This window comes from Talpa europaea, assembly GCF_964194135.1.
Source record: "Talpa europaea genome assembly, chromosome: 6".
In the NCBI taxonomy this organism is placed as follows: Eukaryota; Metazoa; Chordata; class Mammalia; order Eulipotyphla; family Talpidae; genus Talpa; species Talpa europaea.
In genome coordinates, this window is record NC_140072.1 from 74,704,218 (window position 1) to 74,731,638 (window position 27,421).

General features: G+C 35.3%; 1 protein-coding gene across 9 annotated transcripts in view; it reads left to right on the top strand.

The window, feature by feature from the left end:
- IFT88 (intraflagellar transport 88) overlaps nucleotides 1-27,421 on the top strand; it is a gene marked incomplete at both ends in the record, with an annotated part of 138,024 nt that overhangs the window by 14,095 nt on the left and 96,508 nt on the right. For 4 of the 9 annotated variants that reach the window (XM_084234454.1, XM_084234459.1, XM_084234457.1 and 1 more), the window contains 10 exons: nucleotides 2,439-2,495; nucleotides 3,875-3,928; nucleotides 4,542-4,605; nucleotides 5,389-5,458; nucleotides 8,933-9,023; nucleotides 10,890-10,994; nucleotides 13,018-13,120; nucleotides 13,758-13,872; nucleotides 16,436-16,667; nucleotides 23,700-23,770. In XM_084234454.1, coding sequence (XP_084090580.1) covers nucleotides 2,439-2,495; nucleotides 3,875-3,928; nucleotides 4,542-4,605; nucleotides 5,389-5,458; nucleotides 8,933-9,023; nucleotides 10,890-10,994; nucleotides 13,018-13,120; nucleotides 13,758-13,872; nucleotides 16,436-16,667; nucleotides 23,700-23,770 — 962 coding nt within the window. Of the gene's footprint in view, nucleotides 1-2,438; nucleotides 2,496-3,874; nucleotides 3,929-4,541; nucleotides 4,606-5,388; nucleotides 5,459-8,932; nucleotides 9,024-10,889; nucleotides 10,995-13,017; nucleotides 13,125-13,757; nucleotides 13,873-16,435; nucleotides 16,668-23,699; nucleotides 23,771-27,421 lie in introns of all 9 variants that reach the window. The other 5 variants (XM_084234455.1, XM_084234458.1, XM_084234456.1 and 2 more) reach the window with 3 other exon arrangements.

Here is a 27,421-nt window from a genome sequence, read left to right on the forward strand (position 1 = left end):
CTGAAAGGCCCAGGCTGTGTCTGCTCTGCTGGGTGGCACCATCAAGCTGAGGCAGGTGCACTTCCCAGTGTGGGTAGGGACCCAAGGTGAATAACTAGGTCCTATAAGGTAGTGAATCAGGCCTCTGTCTACTCCCAAGAAACTATCAGCCAGTACTAGAGACAGGGGTGCATACCTAAGAGTTAAGTGAGGGTCTCTAATATAAGAAGCAAGACACTGTGAGGCCCAGGTTGGGCAAGTTATACTTTTAAATATGCGCTAATATCTTTTTTTTTAGGTGAAGTATGGAGTCCAATTACATTTACTGAAATTTATTTTCTTACTATTTGGTTTTTTGATGCCTCTGTTTCATTTTCTCTTCTTTCATTTAATTGCTTTTTATTATTCCATTTTTCTCCTCTGTTATCTAGGGAGTTTACATTTTTTAACCATTCTTTTACTGATTTCCTGTGATTACAATATCCATTTTTAATTTTTTGAAGTCTAGTTTTAATTAGTATTTTACTATTTCTGGGCCAATACCAGAATTTTAAATGACTTATACCTGTTTTTCAGTTCTAGAATTTCAGTTCTTTTTGGTTCCAGTTTTCTGCTGAACTTTTCAATCTTTTTATTACATTAATTGAAGATATTTGGACTAGTTATATTAAAGTCTGTGTCTGATATGTCCATTAGATGTATCTTCCTAGGATTTCTTTCCATTCTTTTGTACCTCTTGGCCTTTAGTTAGGTAGTATTGCTTCTTATATGTCTTGTTTTGAATGAATACCAAACATGTAATTGAGAAGTTTTAGAAATAAATTAAGGCCATATATGTTTGTGCTATCAAGTATGAGGATGACTAGCCACATATGACTATTTTATCAATACATTTAAAATAAAGTAAAATTTGGGGGCCTCCCTGGTGGTGCAAGGGGTTAAGCACCATACTATGAAGCAATCCACAGCCTCTGCAGCATGAGTTAGATCCCCGGCCGGCCAGAGAGCAACCCACATGGTGCAGCAGACCTCTCCTGTCTTGCCTGCTGCTCCCGTCAGCAGTGTATTTCAGTCAGTCTGCCTGTTCTGTTCCCCACTCTGTCTCTGGTGAATCCTCTCACTCCCCACATCTCTGGCCTGTACCCCAGCTCTTGTATGCATAAATAAATAAATAAATATATAAAATAAAATAAAGTAAAATTTAAAAATTTAGTTCCATGTAGCACCAACCACATTTGATATCTCAACAGACATGTATGGCTGGTGATTTTTTTATCAGACAGGACAAATACAGAACATTTCCATCACTGTAGAAAAATTTTATTGGATAGCACAACTCTTTATGTGAATTGATTTCTGCCCTCAGTTTCTCTAGACAGAATCTGCTTTCGCTTAAGACACCAGTAGCTGTACCCAACACAAAATAAACACCCATTATTACATCAGAAATGATTTTATGTTTGAGATGATTCTAAATCAGGCTTTAAAAACTTATTCAGACTGATATTCTTCTAATTTACCTTTCAGTCTTTTTCACCTTTCACAGTGTAGCCTTTGTTTTCACCTTTCAGAGTGTAATAACCTTTGAGATCACAATCTAAAGCCTAGTGAATTATCAGGTCTACCTGGTTTAGACTCCCAACTCCAATGTTTTTTTCATTCCTGTCAATGTAAAAAGTTACGCTCAGTTTCTTAGCCCTGCTTTTGAAATTAACATATTCCTCTAGGAGAAAAGTGGCCCCAAATACGGCTCACTTCTCTAGTCTTCCCTTCTTTTCCTCACCTTGATATTTGGTAATGCTTCACTGCCTTCATGGTTGTCCATATATTTAAACTGAATTTTTACAAACATGCTAGTGTATCCCCAGCTTTTTCAGTTATTCTTAGAGGGGAAGTTGTTTATAACAGAAATATATCATAGCTAGAAATAGAACTCCTATATGAATGATATTTTAATCAAATATTTTCAAACAAATATGCTAACAACTGACATGTTTAGAACATTTTCACCTAATTGGTTTCATTTGATTCTAACCACAATTTTGTTATCAGCATACTTTATATCCTTATTTCAAAAATGAGACAATTTAAATACAAAGATATTAAACAAACACAGTTATTAGAGGGAGAGGTGATTCTCTCCAAATCCTATGGCAATTGTTGCACCTAATGTCTATGCTAAAAAGTATGCATAAGTGATAGCCACAAACAAAAAATAGCCTTATTGTACCTTAGGCCATTTAAAAGTGGCTTTTTTTCTTTAAAATGAATATTAGAAAAAGTCTCTTTTACAGTACTGAAAATGCCTGAGCTTCTTAATGTTTAGTATAATTTAAAACAAATTAATCTAAATATTATGTATTTCTCACTTGATGACTATATATTTTCCATTTTTTCTACTTTTCTGTTTTATAGCTTAATCTGAATTCTATTAACTATGTTTTTTCCTCCTTCCCAAGATAACTGCTAAGATACCAAGCACAGCAGTTACTAGGCCTGTAGCTACTGGATATGGGGTAAGTTTTCTTTTTTCTTTTTTTCTAAGATTTATTTATTTATGCATACAAGAACTGGGGTATCGGCCGGAGGTGTGGGGAGTGAGAGGATTCACCAGGGACAGAGTGAGGAGCAGAACAGATGAATCTGCTAAAATACACTGCTGAGGGGAGCAGCAGATGAGACAGGTGAGGTTTGCTGCACCGTGTGGGTCACCTCCCTGGCTGGGATTGAACTGGTGCTGCTGTAGTTGCAGATTGCTTCATAGTGCTGGCACTTAATCCTTTGTGCCACCAGGGAGGCCCCAGCGTAAGTTTTCATAAGCTGAAAATATTAAGTTCATTTTTGGTAGTTCGAAATAATTCTGGCTATAATTCAATCCATGACCTGGATATATTTTCCATTCTGGATAGTTATGAACATTATTAAAGTCTAGTTTAATTAATAGCTTTGACTATTATTCATTTTGATTATAAATATATCAGAAAATATTTTATTACCTTTTTGTCTTTGTAGGCATTATGTTTGTTGATTGACTTCCTGTCATTTTTCTATACTATGTAACCAAGTCCTATGTATTTCAGTTACATATTTTATATGAAGTTACATGTTATATAGATGTTATATAGATTTTTAAAACATACAGATTAAAACATGAAAAATATAATGGAAGAAAAAATTCAGGGGCATGTATTTGGGTCTTTTATTTGAGCTTTTTGGAGTGAAGAGTCTGTGTTAAAAACTCGTAATGGAAAAATCTTTTAATTTCACTGAAATTATTAATAATTTGCATGTTTTAGCTTACATGATGTAATAGAGGAGTGGCAGAAAGATGGAAGAGTAAAGTTTCCTAGTCCTTAAAATAATATGTCTTAGGGCTGAAAAAATAGTTTCAGAACCTAGAGGTTCAGGGCACTTACCTTCATTATGTCCCTTTGTATGAAAAAAGTAGTCTATATGTAATATAACTGTGCTTCATGTGAAACATGTATTTATTAATCAACCTAATCATGTATTACTCATAAATTTGAGTTTGGGTGGTATTTCAGAACAGGAGATAGCAGACTTTTTCTGTGAAGGATAAATCACTGAAGGACTCTGTTGCAGTTATCTCAACTCTGCATCTATAGTGCAGAAGCAGCCATAGATAATGTGTGTACTAATGGGACATAGTTGTGCTGGGCTAAAACTTTAATTACAAAGGCTAAGTGTTGTAGTTTGCTGATATCTGTTTTAGAATTTTATTGTTTGAGTTTATAACCTCAGGTGATAAATGAAAAAAAAAATTACACTTAGGTTTACTTGCCAGTAGAATGAACAAAAAAAGTTGTAAAGAAAATATTTATAACTTTGTGTATGTTTTTTAAAAATCATTTTAACTTATTTTTCTGTTTATTAGTCTAAGACATCTCTGGCATCATCAATGGGAAGACCAGTGACAGGGGCTATCCAGGTATTTTGTTGTGTGGTTTTTATTGTGGGCTTTTCTTGTGATTTAGAATATTACTACCAAAGTGGTTTTTTTCTTTAGCATTCTATTTTAAAATGTTAAAGATGTTACTTATATAGTGATTCTGATTCCTTCAATAGTGAGCTAAAGGTTGGACTCTTCATAATCCTGATGGCAGAATCTTTTTCATTTATTTACTCAGGTCTCAAGTGAAATCACATTAGGAGTGGACACAGAACTGATAGTTTGTAGATGTGTTCTGGGATCCATTATTTCTATGCTAACATTTGTAATAATTCCTGTGATTTGTCTCATAGGAGACCAACCAAAATTATAAGGCTCATATAAAAATCCATAAGAGTTGTCTTTTCAAACTGTAAGAAAGCCCAGTTAGGTAAAGGAATTAAAATTTTATAGGGGGAAAAAAAAAACAAGTGTTGAATTGACACATGAGGAGGCAGAAGTAACAAATAAGCAGGTAGTAATAATAAAATCAGTATTAAACATTGGGACTATGTTAGATATGTCATACAGACATACATATGTCATACAGTACTGTAAATAAGAGATAAATGGTATTTAAGAATACTTTTTAAATGATTTTTGTTCTTTTAAGGATGGAGTTACTAGGCCTATGACAGCAGTGAGAGCGGCTGGATTTACCAAAGCAGCTTTTAGAGGTTTGTTATATATAATCTCTACTAACAATTTTTTTTAACATCTTTCAGCTTTTTTACTGTTTTTGTATGTGTAAATGCTGTTACCATTTTGAATAAAATATAACATGCCATTGATTATAAATGCACTATTATTTTAGGAACCATGAAGAAACAAAAAGAGGAATGAAAATGTTCTACCTCTAGCGGAGTGATGATTACACTGGCATATAGTTTGTCAAAATTGTACACTTAAAATTTGTACATTTTAGTCTATATGTTAGAACTCAATTAAAAAAATTAAAGGTGAAATAGTATTTAAATATGTGACTTAAATATCAATTTAAAAATAAAATGATTATTGCAAATTAATATTTGTTACACAAATAAAGAAACCTAAAAATCCACTATTAGATTACTACATGATTGATAATTTAGAGTTCATAAGGATAGATTTCTGTGGAAGTGAAGCAGTAGGAAAGTATATAATTTTTGTTTTTATTTGTTAACATACATTTTATTTATAGTTTCATATGTGTTAACAATCTTCCCAATTTCTCAATAATGAAATGTTTGTGTAGACATAATAAATGTACTGTTCATTTAGTAAATCGGTTTCCTAAGCCATGTAATAAATAGGTAAATTAAATGAACTTTTTATATTTTCTTCCAGCATGCTGGTTAAATTATTTATTTTCATAGATTGTTGTTCATTTTGGGGTAGTATTTGATTTCGTCCCTCAGGTGTAGTCCCTATATTTCTCATGCTGGGTTAAATTTAATATGAACTTTTATATTATGTCTCAGGCTCTGCATTTGACCCCCTTGGTCAATCAAGGGGCCCTGCTCCTCCTTTGGAAGTCAAAAACGAAGATAGGTATGTGTGTTCTTATGCTGTTGTTGTATTGCTATTATTTCTTATTTTTATTTTCCAAATACATAATTATTAAATCATTTAAAAGGTCATACCAGCAGAACAGTTGTCAAACTAGTTCTTAGAACTAGCAAAAGAATTAAGTTTAAGAAAAATAGACATATATGTTCTGTGCAATTGTAGTATATTATTTGACTAATGCCTAATTTTTTGAGGTGCCAATATTGAATCTCTTGATGGCCATATGGGGTTGTAAATATAATTATATATGGTTATTTTAAAAAGATATTATAAAAAAAACAGAGAACATATAAGAAATTAATATTAATATTAAGAAATTTAACTTTTTATGGATTAACTTAGTTTTGTGCTACTGGCTATACTGAAAAGCAAGGTATAAGTTCAGCTGTGTATATTTATTGGTATCTAAATACCATTGATATATATATAGCTTACAAATAGAAGGCAACATTTACTGAGTACTCATTGTGTGCCAGGCACTGTGAAAGTTAAGTCTTATTTTACATAAGACTTAACTATTATTATCAGTTGGTAGAGAGAGAAAGTGAAATACAGAGATATTACCTTGGTAACACTTACAAATGTTAGGGCTGAGATTTGAACCAAGGATATTTATTTCCAGACTTCATTCTTTTAACCATTACATTATTTTGCTTCTGTACAATAAATGTTTAAAATTTTAATTCTTAAACCCAGATTATGGCCTATTGTAGAAATTACTAATTTCCCTTTTTTTACTAACAAGGAAGCTCTGTAAAAACATCACTATTTTGTATCCTTGTTAACAATAGTGCATTTGGTAATAAAAGTATATTGTATTATTTAAATATTATTTCATTTAGGATTATTTTGGCTGCCAACAACAGAAGTCACATCAGAAGAATCACCTGTGCAATAAGAACATTTATTATCTTCCATAGCAGGAAATCTGGAGGAGGAAAAAATGTAGAAATGGCTAATTTAATGGTTCAATAACATCATTTCCGGCTCAGCTTCTTTTTGATTCTCTTAACTTTTCTCAAGAGTCTGCCCATCCTTATGATGCCAAGTGAGCCTTCAGTGTTCAAAATCTCCGTGTAGTTAATAAAGCCTAGAATCAGAAAATTTCAATGTCTTAGGTTCCTTGTAAAAAGCAAAGGCAGTTATTCCAGGAGTATTTTACTCAAAGCAAATGTGTCATTTCTTTTTTTTTTAATGAAACAATTACTTTAATAAGTTTAATAATGCAATCTCACTTTATTAATTTTGCATTATTTAACTGTATTATTTTTGTTGAGATAATAATAGTTTATATATGGAATATGATTTAAGGGTAAAGATGAATGATACTACACCACACTTAGCACAAAGCACAAGAGTCATCCTCCAAAAAGGTCAATTGGATCCCCTCTTCAGTTGACCCCTACCAACCACCCATCCCCTCTGGTAGTCTCAATTCTGCATTCAGATTCCTAGACTTTGTTTTGGTTTAGTTTTATCCATTCATTTGTTTTTTGTTGGTTTTTTTGTTTTTGTTTTTTTGTTTTTGCTTTATATTCCACATGTGAGTGAAGTCACCCTGTTATTTGGGAATGGACCATTTGTAAATGATCAGAAATAAGAGTTGGTGAGATTGTGGAGAAAAGGGAACCCTTGTACACTGTTGTATACTGTGGGGTCATAGACTGGTCCAGCCACTACAGACTACATTATCTAGGCTTATCAAAATATCAAAAATAGATTTACCATTAGTGTTTCAGCATGTAAGAACACTAATTCAAAGGGATATATACACTCCTTTGTTAATTACTATACTATCAACAATAGATGAATGTATTAAGAAGATGCCTCACATACACACACATAAGGGAACTCAAGTATAAAAAAGATGCAATCTTGCCATTTGTGACAACATGGATAAAACTGGAGTGGATTGTACTAGGTCAAATAAATCATAACTTCATTTTTTTTTTAAGATTTATTTATTTATGCTACAAGAACTGGGGTACAGGCCAGAAGTGCAGCGGGTGAGAGGAGTTGGTAACAGAACAGGCAGATCTACTGAAATACACTGCTGAGGGGAGCAGCGGGGAAACAGGAGAGGTCTGCTGTGCCATGTGGGTCACTTGCCTGGCCAGGGATAGAACTGGTGCTGCGGTGGCTGTGGATAGCTTCATAGTGCTGCGACTTAACCCCTTTTGCCACCAGGGAGGCCCAAATGTGTCTTCATTTCTCATTGACCAGAAATGCATCACATATGCATTACTAAACCCAACATTTGACCAGAGAATGAGAATCTTAATTAGACTGCATACAAGGAAGAAGGGTTACTGGCAGGCTCCTATGTTGTAAGTGTCCAACATTCATTTTCCTGGCATTTGATAGAGCAAGTAGTTACTTTGGGTTTATTTATAAAGTTCTGATACAGGTTTTTAGCTTTAAAATTTTGTGTTGTTATTTTAGGTTTAGTAATAACAATCTGTAAGCATCATAAAAAGACATTTATTTCAGTTTTCAGAAAACTAGAAAGTAGAATTCATTGTAACCTTTATAAAACCACCATCTACTATATGGGTTGTTCAGGTAGGATTCAGTAATCCTTATAAACTAGTAAGAGTTATAGTCTCAAAGACCATGATTAAATAGGCAACGCTATACTGTTAAATTTATTCCTATAAATAATAGATTAAATAAAAGAATTTATTATTCTTTTATTAAGTCCCTATAGATAATTAAAGGAACTTATATCTTTTCTGATATATTTGTTGTAAAATTTTATTTAGGTACTGATGTACAGAGTATTAGTGGTTGCAAAACATTAATGCTATTTTTCAAGTGTGATTGATTTGGAGATACTGTATTTTTTACTAATGGAGTCAGGATTTTTAAACTTCTTCATCTTGTTAGAAATCTTCTCTCTAGTACCTACCTGGTAGTAAATAACTTTTCTCTCTTTTGTGGTATTTTCCTAACCATAAGTAAAATTTTCATTTGTCATAGGATCTTATTAAAAGAATCCACATTCATTTTGGGATGTTAACCTAATAGCACAGGTTCTAGAGTTACTTTACTTGGATTTAAATCCTGGCGGTATTATTTACTGGTTGTGTGATCGTGGGCATAATGCTTTCTAAATGTCAGTTTCTCTATCAGTAAAATGAGAATGATAGTACTTGTTTCCAATGTTATTATGAAGGTTAAAGGACATAATTAGAGTAAAGCACTTAGCTCAGCATTAAATTGCACTGTGCTAAATAAATGTTAGCTATTGATATTTTTACTACTGTTGTGAATAATTGTATAATGTTGTTATTAATCAATACATTTGTTCTTCAAAGCCATTTACACATTTGTCTTATCTGTGACCTACTGACGTTTAAACGCACATAATGGAGAGTGTTAAAAGTAAATTAGATTTTAGTCTATGTTATTCATAATTGAATGATTCAAAGTTCATCTGATTTTTTTCTTTAATAGCCCAGAAGAAAAGATTCGACAATTAGAGAAGAAAGTAAATGAATTGGTAGAAGAAAGCTGTGTTGCCAATAGTTGTGGAGACTTAAAATTGGTAAGTTCATAACCTAAAAGGATTCAAGATTATGATGTGAGAGTACATATGTCTGTTTTTAATCTGTGTACACAAATAAACATGTATAGATATTTTTGTTTTGACATTGAATTTTCACTGAAGTAATTATTTTCAAGAACCTACAGTTGTAACCTTGCTTCATAAGCTTCAATGCCATAACAGTTTGCTGATTTTGTAATTTTTGACATTGGTCATTTCAATGAGGCAAAAAAATTCGAATATATTGGTTGATTCAATTTTGAAGCCTGGTGGATTAGGCTTATAGCCTGCTAAGAGGCATAGCTGCCATGATTCACCAACAGTACCAAGAGCTCTTTTCTTACTTAAGCCTCACTACCCAAAAATATTTTTTCCTTAATAAACTGCAAAATTATGACTTGGTTTTTAGCAGTCCAACTTGTTTGTTTTTTTTTTTTTTAAGATTTATTTATTTATGCATACAAGAGTTGGAGTACAGGCCAGAGATGCGGGGAGGTGGGGGGGTGAGAGGATTCACCAGAGACAGAGTGGGGAGCAAAACAGGCAGATCTACTGAAATACACTGCTGAGGGGGAGCAGCAGGCGAGACAAGAGAGGTCTGTTGTGCCATGTGGGTTGCTCCCTGGCCAGCCAGGGATCGAACTTGTGCTGCAGAGGCTGCGGATTACTTCATAGTGTGGTGCTTAACCCCTTGTGCCACCAGGGAGACTCTCAACTTGCTTTTTTTTAATTAAACCTGACCTTTTAGTGTGCTTTGTTCACATTACTTTCATTGTTTTATAGAAATAAAATTTTCGTAATTTGCTTAACAGATTAATGAATACCATTAAAGAATGGCCCATATTGCAAAGATCAGAATCAACAAGTGCTGGCGGGGATGTGGAAAAAAGGGAAGCCTCCTCCACTTCTGGTGGGAATGCAAACTGGTCCAGCCCTTATGGAAAGCAATATGGAAGTGTCTCAAAACGTTAATCATGTTATTCAACCCACTGATTCCACTCCTAGGCATCTGTCAAAAAAAAAAAATCAAAAACACTAATTTGAAGAGAAACTGGCATTCCCATGTTTATGGCAGTACTATTTATTATAGCTAAACTGGAAACAACCCTAAGTGCCCCAGAACGGATGAGTGGATCAAGACTACTTAAAGATAAACTGAAAAACTAACCCTTAATAGCTGACTATAGAGCTGAGATACCAAGTGGATAGGAGCTGGGAGAGGGGAAAAATAGGGAGGGAGGAAGCATAATAAATGTTTATGGTAGTGGAGTATGAGTGAGTTTCTGGTGAGTGCACTGAGGCAAGAGGACCTGATGGGGATACCCCAATGTTACCTCAGTTGAAAGTAAGTAAATAAATTTTTAAAAATAACCTGAAATATTTCAGAAGAATTTTTAAATTACTTAAATTTAAAAATAGATTGGAAAAACTTAATTAGAATTAAAAAAAATCCTAAAATAAGTTCGGTATAAAAATTATTACTGATTGTAGAACTGGTGCTTTTTTATCTAATTCTTAAAAAAATATTCAGAAGTTGTGAAGAAAAAAGAACTAAAACATGGTAGAAAGTATGGTGGTAAAGAAACTTAGCTTGTGGCAAATGTACTATTTTACCCTTCATATGTTCTTCGGTTAGAACAAAAAAATCACACAGCATTTTATGGCGGTAAGCACCAGTTTAAACACATACTCGGGTTCTTTGTTTTCAAAGGAGTTTATGGTAAGAGTACAACAGGGTAGCAGGACATCGTGGGGATCCAAAGACCAATAATGCATCCAACCAAGCTTCATGCAGATATCCCCAAATACATAATATATTTATGATGATTGCTCAAAGGAATTTACTAAGTGTAAACTTGATTTCAGGCCTTAGAAAAGGCAAAAGATGCAGGAAGAAAAGAGAGAGTCCTGGTGAGGCAACGAGAACAAGTTACAACTCCAGAAAATATCAATTTGGATTTAACTTACTCAGTAAGTATTGTTGACTGAAATAAAAGTGTCATTGATAGAGTTTATTAGATAATCAAAGTGAGGATTCAAATCCAGCATCAGTCTAACAGATTTCTCTCTATGAGAACTATCCCAACAGTCATCAGTTTGAGTTCATTTTTGAAGGGGAAAGTGGTGGGGAAGGAACTTTTTGGTTTTCTTTAGGGTAGACTTTTAATTTCCTCAGTTAAATACATAAAACTATGTTGATGCTGTGTGTGTGTGTAGAGAAGGGGAAATGCTGGAGTCTTACCACTTCCCTGATTTCTGAAGACAGAATTTTGGAAATGGAAAGCTGGATATCCAGTGTTAAAGTGCTATTTATCTGGTTCCTTGGTTATTATTGGGGGTTGAAAGGCTGATACACCCTCAGGAAGCGTATACTTTTGCATTTCACTCTTAAAAAGCCTATGCAGTATGTGTGTGTGGAGGAGTGATTACCTCAGCATTTACAATATGTTCATAATATGAATAATGTAAAGCCTGTTGAGTAAAATTATTTTGGCTAGAATTTGTAAATTCCAGAAATATTTCCTTTTTTGTTTTCTTTTATGTAAAAATCTTTCTGCTTGAGGTGCCCAGAATTGGATTAATTAATTATTATCTTTACTTCATGAGACACTATATTAGTTGTTTTTAATAACTTGCTAAGTACTTACAAACACACCATTCCAGTTACTCTGTTGAAGATTGGTAAATTTATGCTTTGTTCAGTATGGTTAATGAAATTCTAATATGGACTTCGTGGTCTGTGATTTTTCAAGAATTTCAAACTATGCAAGTAAGATACTGTTCTTTGAGGGAAGTAAAAAAAAGGTAATGAATTTCTCGCAACATCTGTATAGTTCCTTGATGTTTGTATTACTGTTAAAATGGGTATATTTTCAGTGGGAAAAGTCTTCATATGCTGAACAAATGGAAAAAAAGAACTCTTGGAACTTTGAGTAAGAAGAATTTTTATATGTTTACTATTTAGAGCTAATATTTTTAAATTCCATGGAGTTGTTTGTTAGGGATATATTTATGATGATTATCTTTTAAACCTCTAGGAACACAATTAATTCTAACTTAATGATTTAAATTATAATTCTGAGTATAGAGAAATACTATACCAATTAATGTTTAGATATTTCTGTAATGTGTAATTTCTATTTATGCATAGAATTTAGTCCACTATCTTACGTATTCCTTTTCTTACCAGCAACTTTTACAGTACATGTTCATTCTTTGTAGCTCTCCCTGAGATGGCAAATACTACCTAAATTAGAAAGACAGTGTTGTAAATTACAGTTAAATTTAGAGGACAGCTCTTTTTAAATGTTCAGATTCATTTGGAATGCAACCTATTTCTGATTACTTTCTTTCCTGATTGGTTGGTATCTTTACATAAGGAGCTAATTTGTTAACTGGAAATAAGTCTCAATGTAGTTAGAGTTTATTTAAATAATCGAAATGAATTTCAAATCTGTAAGCAGTTCAGCAGATTTACATTGTGACAATAAACACAGAGGTTAATTTATATAAGTAGAAAGAGTGACTCATTAACATTAAGGATGTAATTATACTTGATAGGAGGAGTTTCTAGTTCTAAATTGTCCTGACCCCAAGGATATGCTGATGCTAGGGAGAGGCAATACAGTCTTAAAATTTTTTTTCCCTCCTAATGAATTCACTGCAGTGATGCAAAAGCTGGGTAAAGGACTTTTATTGACCTCAGAGAGATCACCAAGGTGGCTGTGCCTAAATGTGACTATTGCTGTTTTCCGAAATACCTGATTACATGGTACTGCAAGAAATGGACTTTATCTTCAAGCAGCAGAATCCTGTACAGGATGGAACATGTGAAGAGAATTTTGCTCCTTTGCCTGCTTGAACAGGAGCAGGCTTCCCAGAAAATTTTACAATATGTTTATACTTTGTTGTAGGATTTTAACCTCTAGGAAAAGAATAGGCAGAAGAGGCCTAAAATGATCATTATGTGTTTTTTTGTAATTCTTTTCCTTAGGTTCTTTTCAACTTGGCTAGTCAGTATTCAGCAAATGAAATGTATGCTGAGGCACTAAACACATATCAAGTTATAGTGAAAAATAAGATGTTTAGCAATGCAGGTAGGTATGTTTAATGAGTTTTTCTAATAAGTATAGTTCTTTTGTAATATTAATTTACATTTTTGTACTTTATGATTTCTCATAATTTCTATGAAATACTGTTTATATGAAAAAAATATATAAATACAAAGGAAGAAATACGGGTTGGTGTGGATAATATATTCTTTTATCACAAGTAGAATATACAATGGTAACCCCATAAAACATGCTTTCCTTCATATATTCCTATGAGACTATTTCATTTAGCATTTATATAATTTTTGATAACAGTATTAAATTATATTATTTTCTTTAATACATTAAAGTGTTGTGACTTTGTGTTAATTAATTTCAAAATGTCTTATAATTTTTAAGTCCTGTATTTGTCTTAGAAGATCACAACTCCAGTTTTATAGTGTAAATCAACTCTTTTCTAGTCTTAATTTTAGGAATCCATCTGTCTTAAGTTCCTTTTCTTCACAGAAGGTTAGTGTGTAAATACATGGGAGCAATATAAATTCTTTAAGTGAGAATTTCAATTAGTGATTAAAGGTTCATAACTGAGAAAAGGATTAAAGACTGTGAATGAATGTTATCTGAAATATCACAGGAAAAGTGAAAAATTGAATATTATACATATGTTGTGTTTTTTAATTAGGAAGATTGAAAGTGAATATGGGAAATATTTATTTAAAACAAAGAAATTATTCCAAAGCCATTAAATTCTACCGAATGGCATTAGATCAAATTCCAAGTGTTCATAAAGAAATGAGGTAAGTTAGTAAAACTTTGTTGTTTTTCAGAAACAATATAAGGTGTAAAAATTGAATGATTTGTGATATTTATACATGAGAAGAATTTATATCTATAGTGTTTTGTTTCCTTTGTGATTACCTGCAAATAGCATATAATGACAAGTGAAAGATTAAAGTAAAAGATTAACGATTATGATCAGTTGAAAAAATTAAGCTACAAGGCAGTTAACACCATAATAGAATTTACTGTCAAACAAATCAAAACAGCAGTCTTTCAGAACTCTGACTTTGGAATCTCAAGCTGGAAATGAAGACCTCTTTATGAAAGGAGGAATTATTTTTATGTCTTAGAAGAGAGGAAAACAGATATTTTCTGTTCCTATAATATTTCAGGAACAGAAACAGAAAGTTTCCCTTTAACAATGGGAACATGAGAAGTTTTCAGAATATTTACTGGTCATACTTTCTCCTAGGCACAGTACAATTCCTCTGTGATCATTTATTTAAAAATTCATCTTTCAAGATAATTGTTTTTGTATTATGTATGATAATTCATTATCATCAACAAATATCTAGCTTGTTAAACACAATGCTCTTAGGTACTTTTTAACACAAATGAGTCCAAGAATTTGAGCGTTTTAGAAAAATATGTATATTCTATATAAATAAAATTCAGTGTTAGAGATATATGTTAAGTGCTTAATAAATAATAATCGAAGTGCTATAGTAATTGAGAGAATAATTATTAAAAACTAGAATGTTCAAGAATTGCTTTACAGGCCCTCCCTGGTGGTCTAGGGGTTAAGTCTCAGTGCTATCACTGCTATGGCCTGAGTTTTATCCCTCGCCAGGGAGCTTACCCACACATGGCCCAGCAGACCTCTCCTGTCTTACCTGCTACTTCCCTTTGCAGCATATTTCGGTAAATCCGCCTGTTCTTCTCTCCACTCTGTCTTGATGAATCCTCTCACCCCACGTATCTCTGGCCTATATTCCATTCCTTCTGCGAACAACAAAAAAAAAGAATTGCTTTACAAAAGAGGAATACTTGAGATAATTTTACTTAAGAGACTAGAATTGACATTCCATACAAAGGAAAATTCCATAAGAGCTAGGAAAATGTCAGTATTCATGATTTGATCAGAGACTAGTCCTCATGTTGAGGACTAGTTAGCAATAGGTGTGATCACCTCCATTAGAATTTCTATAATCAAAAGACAAACCATAGCAAGTATTGAAGACATAGCAAAAGTGGGAATATCACACCATGATAAGAGAATTGTAAAATGGTAGTCATTTGGAAGATAACTAGGCAGTTTCTTTAAAAATTAAACACAAATTTGGGCCTCCCTGGTGGCTCAAGGGGTTAAGATGTAGCCTATGGGGCTGTCCTCAGCCACTGCAGCACAAGTTCAATCCCATGCCAGGGAGCTACCCACATGGCGCAGCAGACCTCTCCTGACTCGCCCACTGCTACCCTCAGCAGTGTATTTCAGTCAATCTGCCTGTTCTGTTCCCCACTCTATCTCTGGTGAATCCTCTCACCCCCCATACCTCTGGCCTGTACCTCAGTTCTTGTGTGCATAAATAAATAAATCTTTAAAAAAATAATAGGGCCTCCCCGGTGGTGCAGTGATTGAGTGCTGGGTTGCGAAGCTGCCTGCGGCCTTTGCAGCGCCAGTTCGATCCCTGGCTGCTCCCCGGTCACTGGAGGAGGGTCCCACATGGCGCGCAGACCTCTCCTGCCACCCGCTGCTCCCCTCAGCAGTGTACTTCGGTCCTTCTGCCTGCTCTGCTCCCCACTCTGGCTCTGGTGAATTCTCTCACCCTCCCGCACTTCTGACTGTACCCAGTACTTGTATAAATAAATAATAAATAAACAAACAAACAAATAAATAAATAAATCTTTAAATAATAATAATAATATTAATAAACACAAATTTACTATATGATTAGCAATTTCTCTCCTAGATATCTACCCAGGAGAAATGAAAACTTACATTTTCACAAAGGATTATATACCAGTGTACATAGCACTATTCCTAATAGCCAAAAAGTGGAAACAATCCAGATTGTTCATCAAACAGACAATGGATAAACAAATATGGTATATCCATACTATGGAATAGTATTTGGCAATAAAAAAGGAATGAAGTGTTAAACATGCCATAATAATGTGGAGGGACCTGGAAAAGATTATGCTAATTTAAAGAGGCCAAACGCAAAATATCATATATTATTCCATTTATATGCAATGCCTAGTAAAGGCAAATTCAGGGAGACAGAAACTAGAGTTGTGGTTGTATAGGTCTTGAGTTAAGGACAGGGAACAATTACTAATGGGCACAGGATTTCCTTTTATGGTGGTGGAAATAAGAATGTTCATATAGTTTCACAATTGTATAAATGTAGCAACTATCATTGAATTGTATTCTGAATTGTAAATTTATGATTAAACCTCATTAAGTTTTAACAATATAAAACAAATAAAGTAGGAAAGAAAAAGGGAAACTGGAATGTTTTAACTGCTATCCTAAAGAATGAAGACTTTTAAAACTAATCCATGTTTATTTTTCTTTAGGATTAAAATTATGCAGAACATTGGAATTACATTTATTAAAACTGGTCAATATTCAGATGCCATTAATTCATTTGAGCACATAATGAGTATGGCACCAAATCTGAAGGCAGGCTTCAACCTAATTCTTAGTTACTTTGCTGTTGGAGATCGAGAAAAAATGAAGAAGGCATTCCAAAAATTGATTGCTGTTCCATTAGAAATTGATGATGATGATAAATACATTTCACCAAGTGTGAGTATGAAAACTTTTAAGTAGCCAGAACTTAGTTATTTGAGCTTATCTATTTCCAGAAATGAAACGGGTAATGGGTCACCATATAGGTTTCTCTCTGCCCTATGTTCAGTTGTTTTAATTAACTAAATTATATAACTAATTTAATTATTAATTAAAGAACAAATTCTCATTTGTTATTTACATTAGATTGAGAATAGGACTCTATTGAAATAGGTCTAGAAGTTATGGTTAAAAGACTGAACAAATTTAGTGAAAAAAAGAAAATCTTGTGAAAAATAAGATTATGTATTATTCTTTATGAATATCTTGATCAAGGAAGTGTCAGTGCTTTTGTCTGACCAGTTCTTCAGTCATTGTTGAACAGTGGAGACTGAAACCATGTGTACTAAGTATATCAAGAATTAAAAAAAACGTAATTCCTTATCCTTACTCATAAAACGGAGTATAATACAAGTGTCCTCTTTTCGTTATTGTCTTGAGGAAATATTATATAATATTAAGTGAATAAATGCAGATATATATTCATGCTTAAACATAAACTAGAAGTATTAGCATGTGACTGAAGAGTACCCCAGACTCCAAATTGTTAAGGGGTGCATGCTCTAAAAGGGATCTGGCCATCTGCACTAACAAAGGCAAAGGAAGCAGACTCTTACCATGAAAAATTTTTAACAGAATTATTGTGCAGAAGGAACTAGAAGATATGATTTCACGTGACAAAATTGAGAAAATTACTCATCCCCTCATAGGCAGATGCCCAGCCAAATAGACTCAGTGTGAGCCAGTGCCACAGAGGTACCAAGCCTAAGGTACCTTTTGGCAAGGAACCAGGTAGCTGATCCCAGATTGCTGGGACAGAAGGAGAGATTCAAAATTGAAAATCTGTCACATGAATGGTGCAGCAGACCTCTCCTGTCTCACCCACCACCCCCCTCAGCAGTGTTTTCAGTCTGTCTGCCTGTTCTGCTCCCCGTCTGTCTCTGGTGAATCCTGTCACCCTCCTGCACCTCTGGCCTCTACCCCAGTTCTTGTATGCATAAATAAGTAAATCTTAAAAAAAAAATCTATCACATGAAGATAATAGCTGCCATTATCTCTGCCAATGACCAGGAGCAGCCTTCCCATGTGTCCCTCACTCTCATGTCTCTTCCAAGTGTCTCTACATGTGTCTCCACGTCTCTCCTCCCATGTGTCCTGTTTCTAGCAGTTCTAAGATGCAAGTCAGAGCAGAAAAAGCAAGAGAAAAAGAAAATATATGTGTTCAGTTATAAAGCAAGCATGACTGCTTGACTCTGTCTCTAGTTCCCAGTGCCCCCCTCATTCAGGAAGTCAAGTACATGGCATGCTGGTTTTGGTATTAGTGTAATGTTGGCTTCATAGAATGTATTTGGTACTATTCCTACTTTTTCAATTTTTTGAAAGAGTTTATGAAGGATAGGCACTAATTCACTGCTGAACATTTGGTAGAATTCAGTTTTAAAGGCATCTGGTCCTGGCCTTTTGTTTTTGGGGAGTGCTTTGATTACTGCTTCAGTTTTGCTGCTGTAATTGGTCTGTTTAGTTGTTCTATTTCTTCTTTATCCACATGTGGATGATTATATATTTCTAGGAATTTATTCATCTCTTCTGGATTGTGGAATTTGTTTGCATTAAGTGTTCCTAGTAATCTCTGATTATTCTTTTGATTTGTGATCAAATCTGATCAATCAAATCTTGATTTGTGATCAAATCAAGTCTGTTGTGATATCTCCTCTTTCATTTATAATCCCATTTTTATGTGTTTTCTCCCATTTTTTCTTTGTGAGCCTGGCTAGAGGATTGTCTATTTTATTTATTTCTTCAAAGAACCAACAATTGGTTTCATTGATCTTTTGCAATGTTTTTTTTTTTAATTTCCATTTTGTTTATTTCTGCTTTGATGTTTATGATTTCCTTTCTTCTTCTAGCTTTAGGGTTTTTGTTGTTGTTGTTGTTCTTTTTCTAGCTCTTTAAGATATGAGATTAGGTTGTTTCTTTGAGTTCTTTCTTGTTTCTTGATGTGAGCCTGTATTGCTATATATTTTCCTCTTATTACTGCTTTTGCTGCATCCCATACATTCTGGAAAGTGGTGTCCTCCTTGTCATTCAACTCAAACTATTTTTTAATTTCTTCTTTGATCTCCTTATGAGTCCAGTGGTCTTCTAGTAGTGTGGATTTCAATCTCCATGAAGTGGGAGGGTTCCTTGTTTCCTTTTCATGATTTATTTCTAGTGATGCCTTATGATCTGAGAAGTTAGTTGGAATGATTTTGATCTTCATGTATCTGTTGATGTTTGTCTTGTGGTCCAGTATGTGACTGATTCTGGAGAATGATCTGTGTGCGCTTGAGAAAAATGTGTACTTGTATTTTTTTGGGTGCAGTGTCCTATAGATGTCTGTTAAGTCCATGAGTTCTGTGTGTTTATTTAGGGCTCTAGTGTCTTTGTTTATTTTTTGTCTCATTGATCTGTCCATTGGTGAGAGTGGGGTGTTGAAGTCTGCCACTATATATGTATTTTTGTATTTTCTTTAATGTCTGTTTTCAGAGCTGATAATAATTGTCTAATATAATTTGGTACTCCTTCATTTGGTGAGTATATGTTGATGAATGTTATATCTTCCTGATTATTGTCCCCTTGATCATAATGTAGTGTCTGTCTATGTCTTTTACCTTTTTTAATTTGAAGGCTGTTCCTGCCTTCTTTTTTGGCCCATTTGCTTGTAGGATTGTTTTCCAACCTTTTACTTTTAGCCTATGTTTATCTTTTGTGGTTAAATGTGTTTCCTGGAGACAGCAGAAGTTTGGATTTTGTTTTTTAATCCAGCCTGCTACTCTATGTCTTTTTACTCATGAGTTTAATCCATTTACATTTAGAGTAATATTGATATGTTGGCATTGGTATTTGCCATTTTGTTTATCTTTTTTGTGATTTTATTCCTCCCTTTATTCTGTTCTTCTTGATCATTCCTCTGTTGGTTTTGTCTTTAGGACTTCTTGTAATATTGTTAGGAGTGAGGGTTTAGTTGTAATGAATTTCTGGAGTTTCTGTTTGTCTGAGAATGTCCATATTTTTTCCTCATAGAGGAAGGAGAGCTTTGCAGGGTAAGGTATTCTTGGTTGGAATTTGCTGTGTTGAAGTTTGTTGAATATGTTACTCCATTCTCTTCTTGCCCATAGTGTTTCTTCAGAGAAGTCTGAGGTTAACCTTACTGATTTTCCCTTGTAGGTTTTCTGTTTCTTCCCCCTTGCCAGTTTCATTATTTTTATCTTGTCTTGGCTCTTGCAAGCTTTGCAATTATGTGTCTTGCTGTAGTTTTCTTTTCATTGTGGTAATTGGGAGTTCTTCTCGCTTCTTGTATGTCTATATTCGTCTCCTTTTTCATGTTTGGGAAGTTTTCTTCAGTTATCTCCTTGAATAATTTCTCAGATCCTTTGTCTCTCTCACCTTCTGGAATGTGTATAACTCTTATATTTCCTCTCTTCATGGAGTCTGATAATTGTCTAAGTATATTCCCATTCTTCCTTTACACTTCTTTCTTTTTCTCTTTTGGTTCTTTCTATTTCTGTATCTTCAAGAATATTGATCCATTCTTCCTTTTCCTTGGTTCTGTTTTCAATGCTTTTCCAAGAGCTCTTTGTTCTCCTCCAATAATCTTTTAGTCTCCTACCTTTCTTTTATTTCCTTTCTTAAGGTCTCATTTTCATTCATCAGTTCATTGATTATTTGTCTATCATTATAATTTTTTATCATGGTGATTCTAAATTCTCTGACAGGCAGAGAAGTTATTCCATGTCAATGTTGTTGAGCTCTGGTGACTGATTTTCTTTTTTTGGTGTGTCCTCCTGCGGGCTTGCTTGGTTATCTGTATTTTTCCTTCTCCGTGCTGTTTACTTTCTAATTAGTTCTGTGCATTGAAACATTGTGCCACTGGTGTTTCAGGCATTTCTTTGGATTCCTCCATCGGGGGTGTCGGAAACTGTTTACCAGACCAAGACCAGCCCTGTTAGGCCAAAACTCCATCAGAGTGTTGATGCTGTGGCTGTGTTGCTGGGCACTGTTCCTTACAGTTCCCTCCCTCTGTGTTTACTCAGTTCCCACAGGGAATCAGCTAGTTGATTATTTTGCTCTGGTCACTAGATGGCACCAGAGACCTGTACTTGCTGATCTTGCTTTTCCCCTGTAGTTATCTGAGAATCCTAGCTTGGGAGGGGAGCACCTCCACACAGGGACTATTGCTCATGCTGGCTGCTGTGTCTGCCCCTTGTTCACCAGATGCTGTGCCCCTAGCTATGTGGCTCCCACTCCCTGATTTCTGTGCTCTAGGTCTCAGTCCCAGGGCACTGAGATCCAAAATGCTGGTTGTCAATGTCCAGTTATGTTGTGTCCCATGCCCTGAATCCTGTGCCTGGCTCTCAGTTCCAGAACGGGCTCTTGCTCCATACCTTGTTTCCCTTCTTAGCCCTGTTTGTGTGGCCCACCCCCTCTCAGACCTGAGGGTGGTTTTGGAATCCCTGGCTTCCAACTATTAGGAGGTTGGTGATTTTGTTCCAATCACCAGGTGGCACCAAAGATCTTTCCTATTATCCTTCAGAGCTGCGCTGTTTTCCCAGTGGGTCTCCAGAGAACTGAGTGGGGGTGGCGTGGAATGGCTCAACGGCGTGGGGCGCTGTGTCTGCCCTGTGCCACAAATCGTGGAGATCCCACACCCCGAATTTCATGCCCAGTTCTCAGCTCCAGAGCCCTCCGATCCAGGATGCAGGTGGTAGCTTAGTTCAGTGTCCACAGAAATGGCGCCTTTTGCACCCTGCTCCTGTTCTTTGGGCACCTGGTTTTTGATTACCTAGTGAGGGCCATTCACCTCAGTGCATTCTCCTCAGTGCATCTCCTCACAAACCTAGGTCGCAGGGACCTGGGCAACCATGGTTTGCATATGATTTTCGAGCATGCACTTTTCTGCACAAGCTTACTGGCTGGCCTTTGGCTATTTTCAGATCTCTCTGTGGAGTCCTTATCTTCCTCCAATGGCACCTGGAGCCATTCGCTCACCTCCGTGGGCATTCCCGCACGGTTCTCCACAGTTCCTGGTCGCGGGGTTCAGTGACTTTCCACTCACTCATGGGTTCCTTTCCACTCACTGTTGAGCTTGATCTCTAGTTTGCTCTTTTTTTTCTCCTTTCTGTTACTCAGAGTGCTGGCTTTGTGTGTGTGGGGGGGGGGGAGTGTAGCAGGGTTCTAATGCTTTCCTCTCTTGTCTACTTTTATTGCTACTTTCCTCTTAAGGCAGTTTGCCAGAGTCGCCTGTTTATCTTCCATGTCCTGGTTCTCACAGGGACTTGCCGCTTTTCCTCCCTATTAATCATTTTTATGGGAGAAGTTACTGATAACATTTCTCTGCCGCCATGTTGATCTGGTCTGTCTGATTTTTTGGTTTATTTTTAAGAGAAAAAGACATATAGTAGTTTAATAACACCATGTAAATCTCCTGTATACATGGGAGAGACCCAGCATGACTGAGTATACCCACCTACCCCACAGTGGCTTTGGATGCCATCATAAATAGTTTAACTAAGACAAGGGAGGTTGGGGAAGAAAGGAAAAATCATTTAGGGCATTTACTTAGGAAAATGAAGGTACTTCTGCCTTTATTGAAAAGACATGAGCAATTAGGTCTTCCTGGAAAAAACCTTTATGGGGATAAGTTTAGATATAAACATTAAAAGCAACTACCCAGCCTTCAGAACCCTTCCCATGAAATAAACCTCTTGCCTAATACATTTTTTGGGATGCTAGATTTCATTCCCCTGCAGTCCCACCTTTAGAGCTTCTCAAGAAGTTCCACAATTCAGAATTTGAGTTGTTCAATTATTTTATAAAATCATTCTCTTCAGTTCTAAGGATAGATCAGTCCAATTAAACAGTTGTATCATTTTCTAGAGATTTTCTTGTGAGTGGATCCAAAATTAAGCCCATATTGTGACAGCAGTTTCCTTTTCCTAATAGACCTGGAACGATAAAAACCAAGGTACCAGGTTGTCTTGTCTTCATAGGTTCTGAAGTCAGTCTAAATCCATGAAGGCAATCTGGTCTCAATGTGACATGCCAATCAAATCATTGCCATTACAACCATGTTATCCAGTAGTGTTTTGATTGCCTCTTGTCAGACATGTCACGTCGCTTTCCATGACAGCTTTTAGAAACGAGTATCCAACCTGTGGCTAGCTCACCTAATTCTCATGGTGCAAAGAAAATCATCCTGAAACCCTCTGGGTTCTTCTAGGCTGGCATATAATCAGACAAGCATCAGGCCACTTGATAAGAGGAAAAAGCCATAATGAAGTTTAATAACTTGTACAACTTCTTTTCACATGGCTAAGACCCAACATAACTGAGAAAGTTGTCAATAGATTTTCTTAATAGATTGTAAGGTATAGTGATTGACTCTCCCACTCAATACTTCTCTCTTTGTGCCACAGTTCCTTTTTATTTAAAATAGGGCTAATTATAATAACCTACTTTATATGGCTGTGAGGATTAAATGAAGTAATACATGTGAAAAGCTTAAAAACAGTACCTGGAATATAAGGTATGTAAGTGCTAGGTAAACATTAATTAATCCATACTACTTTTATGTTATGAAAGAAATAATGTATGTTAGGGAAAAATCATTTGTTATTAATAGGGATTAGAGCTCTGGATCATAGTTATTGGTGATCATTAAAATATTTATACTTGAGCTTAGAATTTATATCATCTCACATTTGTTCTAACCAAAGCTTCTGTTTCCCGTTCTTTCCAGTCTGACATTTTGTCAGCTGCACAGACTATATTAGTTCAATGGACAGTGTGATAGGTAATCAGAAATAAAATAATACCTCTTATACATTAGGCAAAATAATTTAAAAAAATTAATTTACTCTCCATTTATACGATTATTTGGTGGTGAGGTTGATCAGAAATCCAAATTCTTAGTGTTAACTTTTAAATTTTTCCTCAATTTTATTGTTCCAGGATGATCCACATACTAACTTAGTGATTGAAGCTATAAAAAATGATCATCTAAGGCAAATGGAACGTGAAAGGTAATATTTTAGGCATTTAATAATTAAAACTTGATATAGGTTTAATACTTATAAAAGAGTTGAGTATGAATCCTGTTTTCTTTCAGAACTTGTTACATTCAACATATTTCTTAAGTAGTGCTATTCACCTTTTTTATACTTTAATGGGTTATCTTTTCTCTTTCAAAGTATGTCCTCTTCCCATTTATTCTTACTTATTTGGTCTTAATATTTCTCTGTAATTTACATTCCCTCTACATTTGGTGCAATATTAGAACTTTGTTTACACTGTGTTAAATATAATACCTAGTATTTTTCTCATAAATGAAAGTTTTGATCACTTCATCCAGTTTACTCTTCCCTCCACCACTGCCTATGGTAAGCACAGATCTGATCTCTTTTTCTGTTTTGTTTTGGTTTTTAATTGTACATATATTGAGAACTTATAGTATTTGTCTTTTTCTTAGATGAAAGCCTGTTAGGTAAATATCATAGGGACAAAAACTATGGTCATATCTTCCTGCATGCCAGTAAAAGCTATGCAAGTGTTATAAGAAGACACCTTATACCACAGTAGACCAAATAGTGAGCCAGGACTTTAATCCCCAAAAGCTCTTAACAAGTCCTAGCACTCTGTGTTGTCAGCACATGGGTAACCAGCAATTCTACTCTACCCAGCACACCTAAGGCACACCTAACCTTCTCATCTAGGTTATCTGAGGAGGCAGTGTAAAGTCAGGACTTTATCACTTAGCAGTAACAAGGTCGTTTTCACTTATCAGTAACAAAGCTACACCACTTCACTATTGTGTCAGAAGGGACCATGGGGGTAGCAGGAATTCCCACCTTGCCCAGCAGAAACTAGGATGTCCTCTCACCACATGAGCAACATAGATTTCTCTTTGTATCTATTAGTAATGATATGTCTTTTCCCTATTGGAGTGCCGTCCAAAAAAGTGAGCCAAAGGAGAAGATTTAATTAAAATTCAGGGTCTCACAATGCAAAATGTCTAAGTTTAAATTAAGAACCACTCATCATACCAAAAACCAAGAAGATCACAAACTAAATGAGTAAGACATCAGTAAATACTAACATTGAGATGTACAGATGTTAAAATTATGTGACAAATTTTAAAGCAAATAATGACTGATAACTACCCAAATTTGGTAAGAAAAATAGACTTACAGTATAAGAAGCTGAATGAATCCCAAAGAGAATCAATCCAGGTAAATTCATGTAAACATTATAATTAAAGTCTTGTAAGGAAGTAGAGAAAAACAACACATAAAAGATAAGCAATAAGCATGAAATTGGTCAAATCTTAATAATCTCAGCTCCTAGCTTAAAAACCTAGAAAAAAGAAGAATAAAAACCCAGTGGAGCAAAAGGAAGAAAATAATACAGAAAACATTAACATTGAATAGAAACAATAAGAACATCAACAAAATAACTGATTTTTAAAAATGGATCAGTGGGGTCTCCCTGGTGGTGCAGCAGGTTGAGCGCTGCGCTGTCAAGCTGTCCGCAGCTGCAGGTTTGATTCCTGGCAGGCCAGATACCCACATGGCAGGGCAGACCTCTCCTGCCTTGCCCACTGCTCCCCTCAGCAGTGTCTTCGATCTGTCTGCCCATGCTGCTCCCCACTTTGTCTATTGGTGAATTCTCTCACCTTACGGCGCCTCAGATGGTACCCCAGTTCTTGTATAAATAAATAAATATTTTTTAAAAATGGATCAATGAATTTAACAAGCATCTAATGAGACTTACAGAAGAAAAAGAAAACAAGGGCTACCACTGTTGAATGTGCAAACAATACTGTACACAGAGCTTTGACAGGTTAGGAAAAATAGACCACTTTCAGCACCCCAGGCACTATTGTTACAAGCCAGGGAGTGGCGGGTCACGGAACCCACAAAACCTCAGTGGAACTGAGAGAAGGCAATGAGACAGAGATGAGCTGGAAAGTGCGCACCATCTAGGCCCCACGCCTGTCCATGATTTGGAGCAGAGAGGGGGATCCTCCACCAAAGTGGACTGCAGACAACAAGAGAATAGAGTGATGTAGTCAACAAACTGGAAGACAACATGCCAACCTAGAATACTATACCCTGCAAAGTTCTCCTTCCTCTACAAAGAAAAAAATAAGGACTTTCTCAGATAAACTGAATGTACAGAAATTCATTACGGCTAACCCCCCACTCCAATAACAGAGGAATGACTAAGAAAAGCAGAATAAGACAATGAATAAATCACAAAAATACAAACAAAATGGCAAATACAGACACCAGCATATCAATATTAACTTTAAATGTAAGTGGACTAAACTCATCAATAAAAAGACACAGAGTACCAGGCTGGATTAAAAAAACAGAACCCAACCTTCTGATGTCTCCAGGAAACACACTTAACTACAAAAGATAAGCATAGGCTGAAAGTAAAAGAATGGAAAACAATCCTACACGCAAATGGACCAAAAATAGAAGGAAAATAAATGAGGGCACAACTTGAGGAAAATAAATGAGGGCACAACTCTCCAAAACATATGGGACACAGAAAACTCAGTTATAAGCGGAAAATATGTAGCAGTACAGGCTTACATCAACAATCAGGAAAGAACTCAAAGAAACAACCTCATCTCCCATCTTAGAGAACTGGAAAAAGAACAACAAAAAAATGGAAAAGCCAGTAGAAGAAAGGAAATAATTAAAATAAAAGCAGAAATAAATGAAACAGAAGTTAAGAAAACAATCCAAAAGATCAGTGAAACCAGAAGTTGACTCTTTGAAAAAATAAACAAAATATAAAAACCTCTAGCCAGGCTCTCTCTCTCTCACACACACACAAAGGGAGAAAACACAAATAAATAGGATCATAAACAAAAGAGGAGAAATTACAACTGACAAAGCAGGAATCAAAAGAATATGAGAGAGCCTCCCTGGTGGTGCAAGGGATTAAGATGCAACCTCTGAAGCAAACCACAGCCACTGCAAGCACGAGTTCAATCTCCAGTCAGGGACAACACACATTGCACAGCAGACCTCTACTGACTCGTCTGCTGCTCCCCTCAGCAGTGTATTTCAGTCAATCTGCCTATTCTATTCCCCACTCTGTCTCTGGTGAGTCCTCTCACAAACCCCACACACACACCTCTGGCCTGTACCCCAGCTCTTGTATGCATAAAAATAAATATTTAAAAAGAGTATCAGAGATTGCTGTGAACTGTTATATGCAAACAAGTTCAACAATCTAGAAGAAAAGGACAAATTCCTACAACTGTATGATCATCCAAAGCTAAAGAAGTAGAATATCTGAACAAACCAATTACAAGCAGTGAAATTGAAACAGTTATCAGACCCTCCCCTCCCAAAAAAAAGCCCAGGACCAGATGGCTTTACAAATGAATTTTGCAAATGTGCAGAAATGAACTAGTACCTATCCCACACAAACTCTTTCAAAAATTGAAAAGGAAGGGATACTACTAAACATGTTTTATGAAGCCAATATTACATTAATACCAATGCCAAACAAGGATAAACAAAAAAGAAAACTACAGTCCAATCTCTCTAATGAACACTGACTCAAAAATACTCAATAAAATCCTAGCCAACAGAGTCCAACAATGCATCAGAAAGATAATTTACCATGACCAAGTAGGATTTATCCAGGGACAC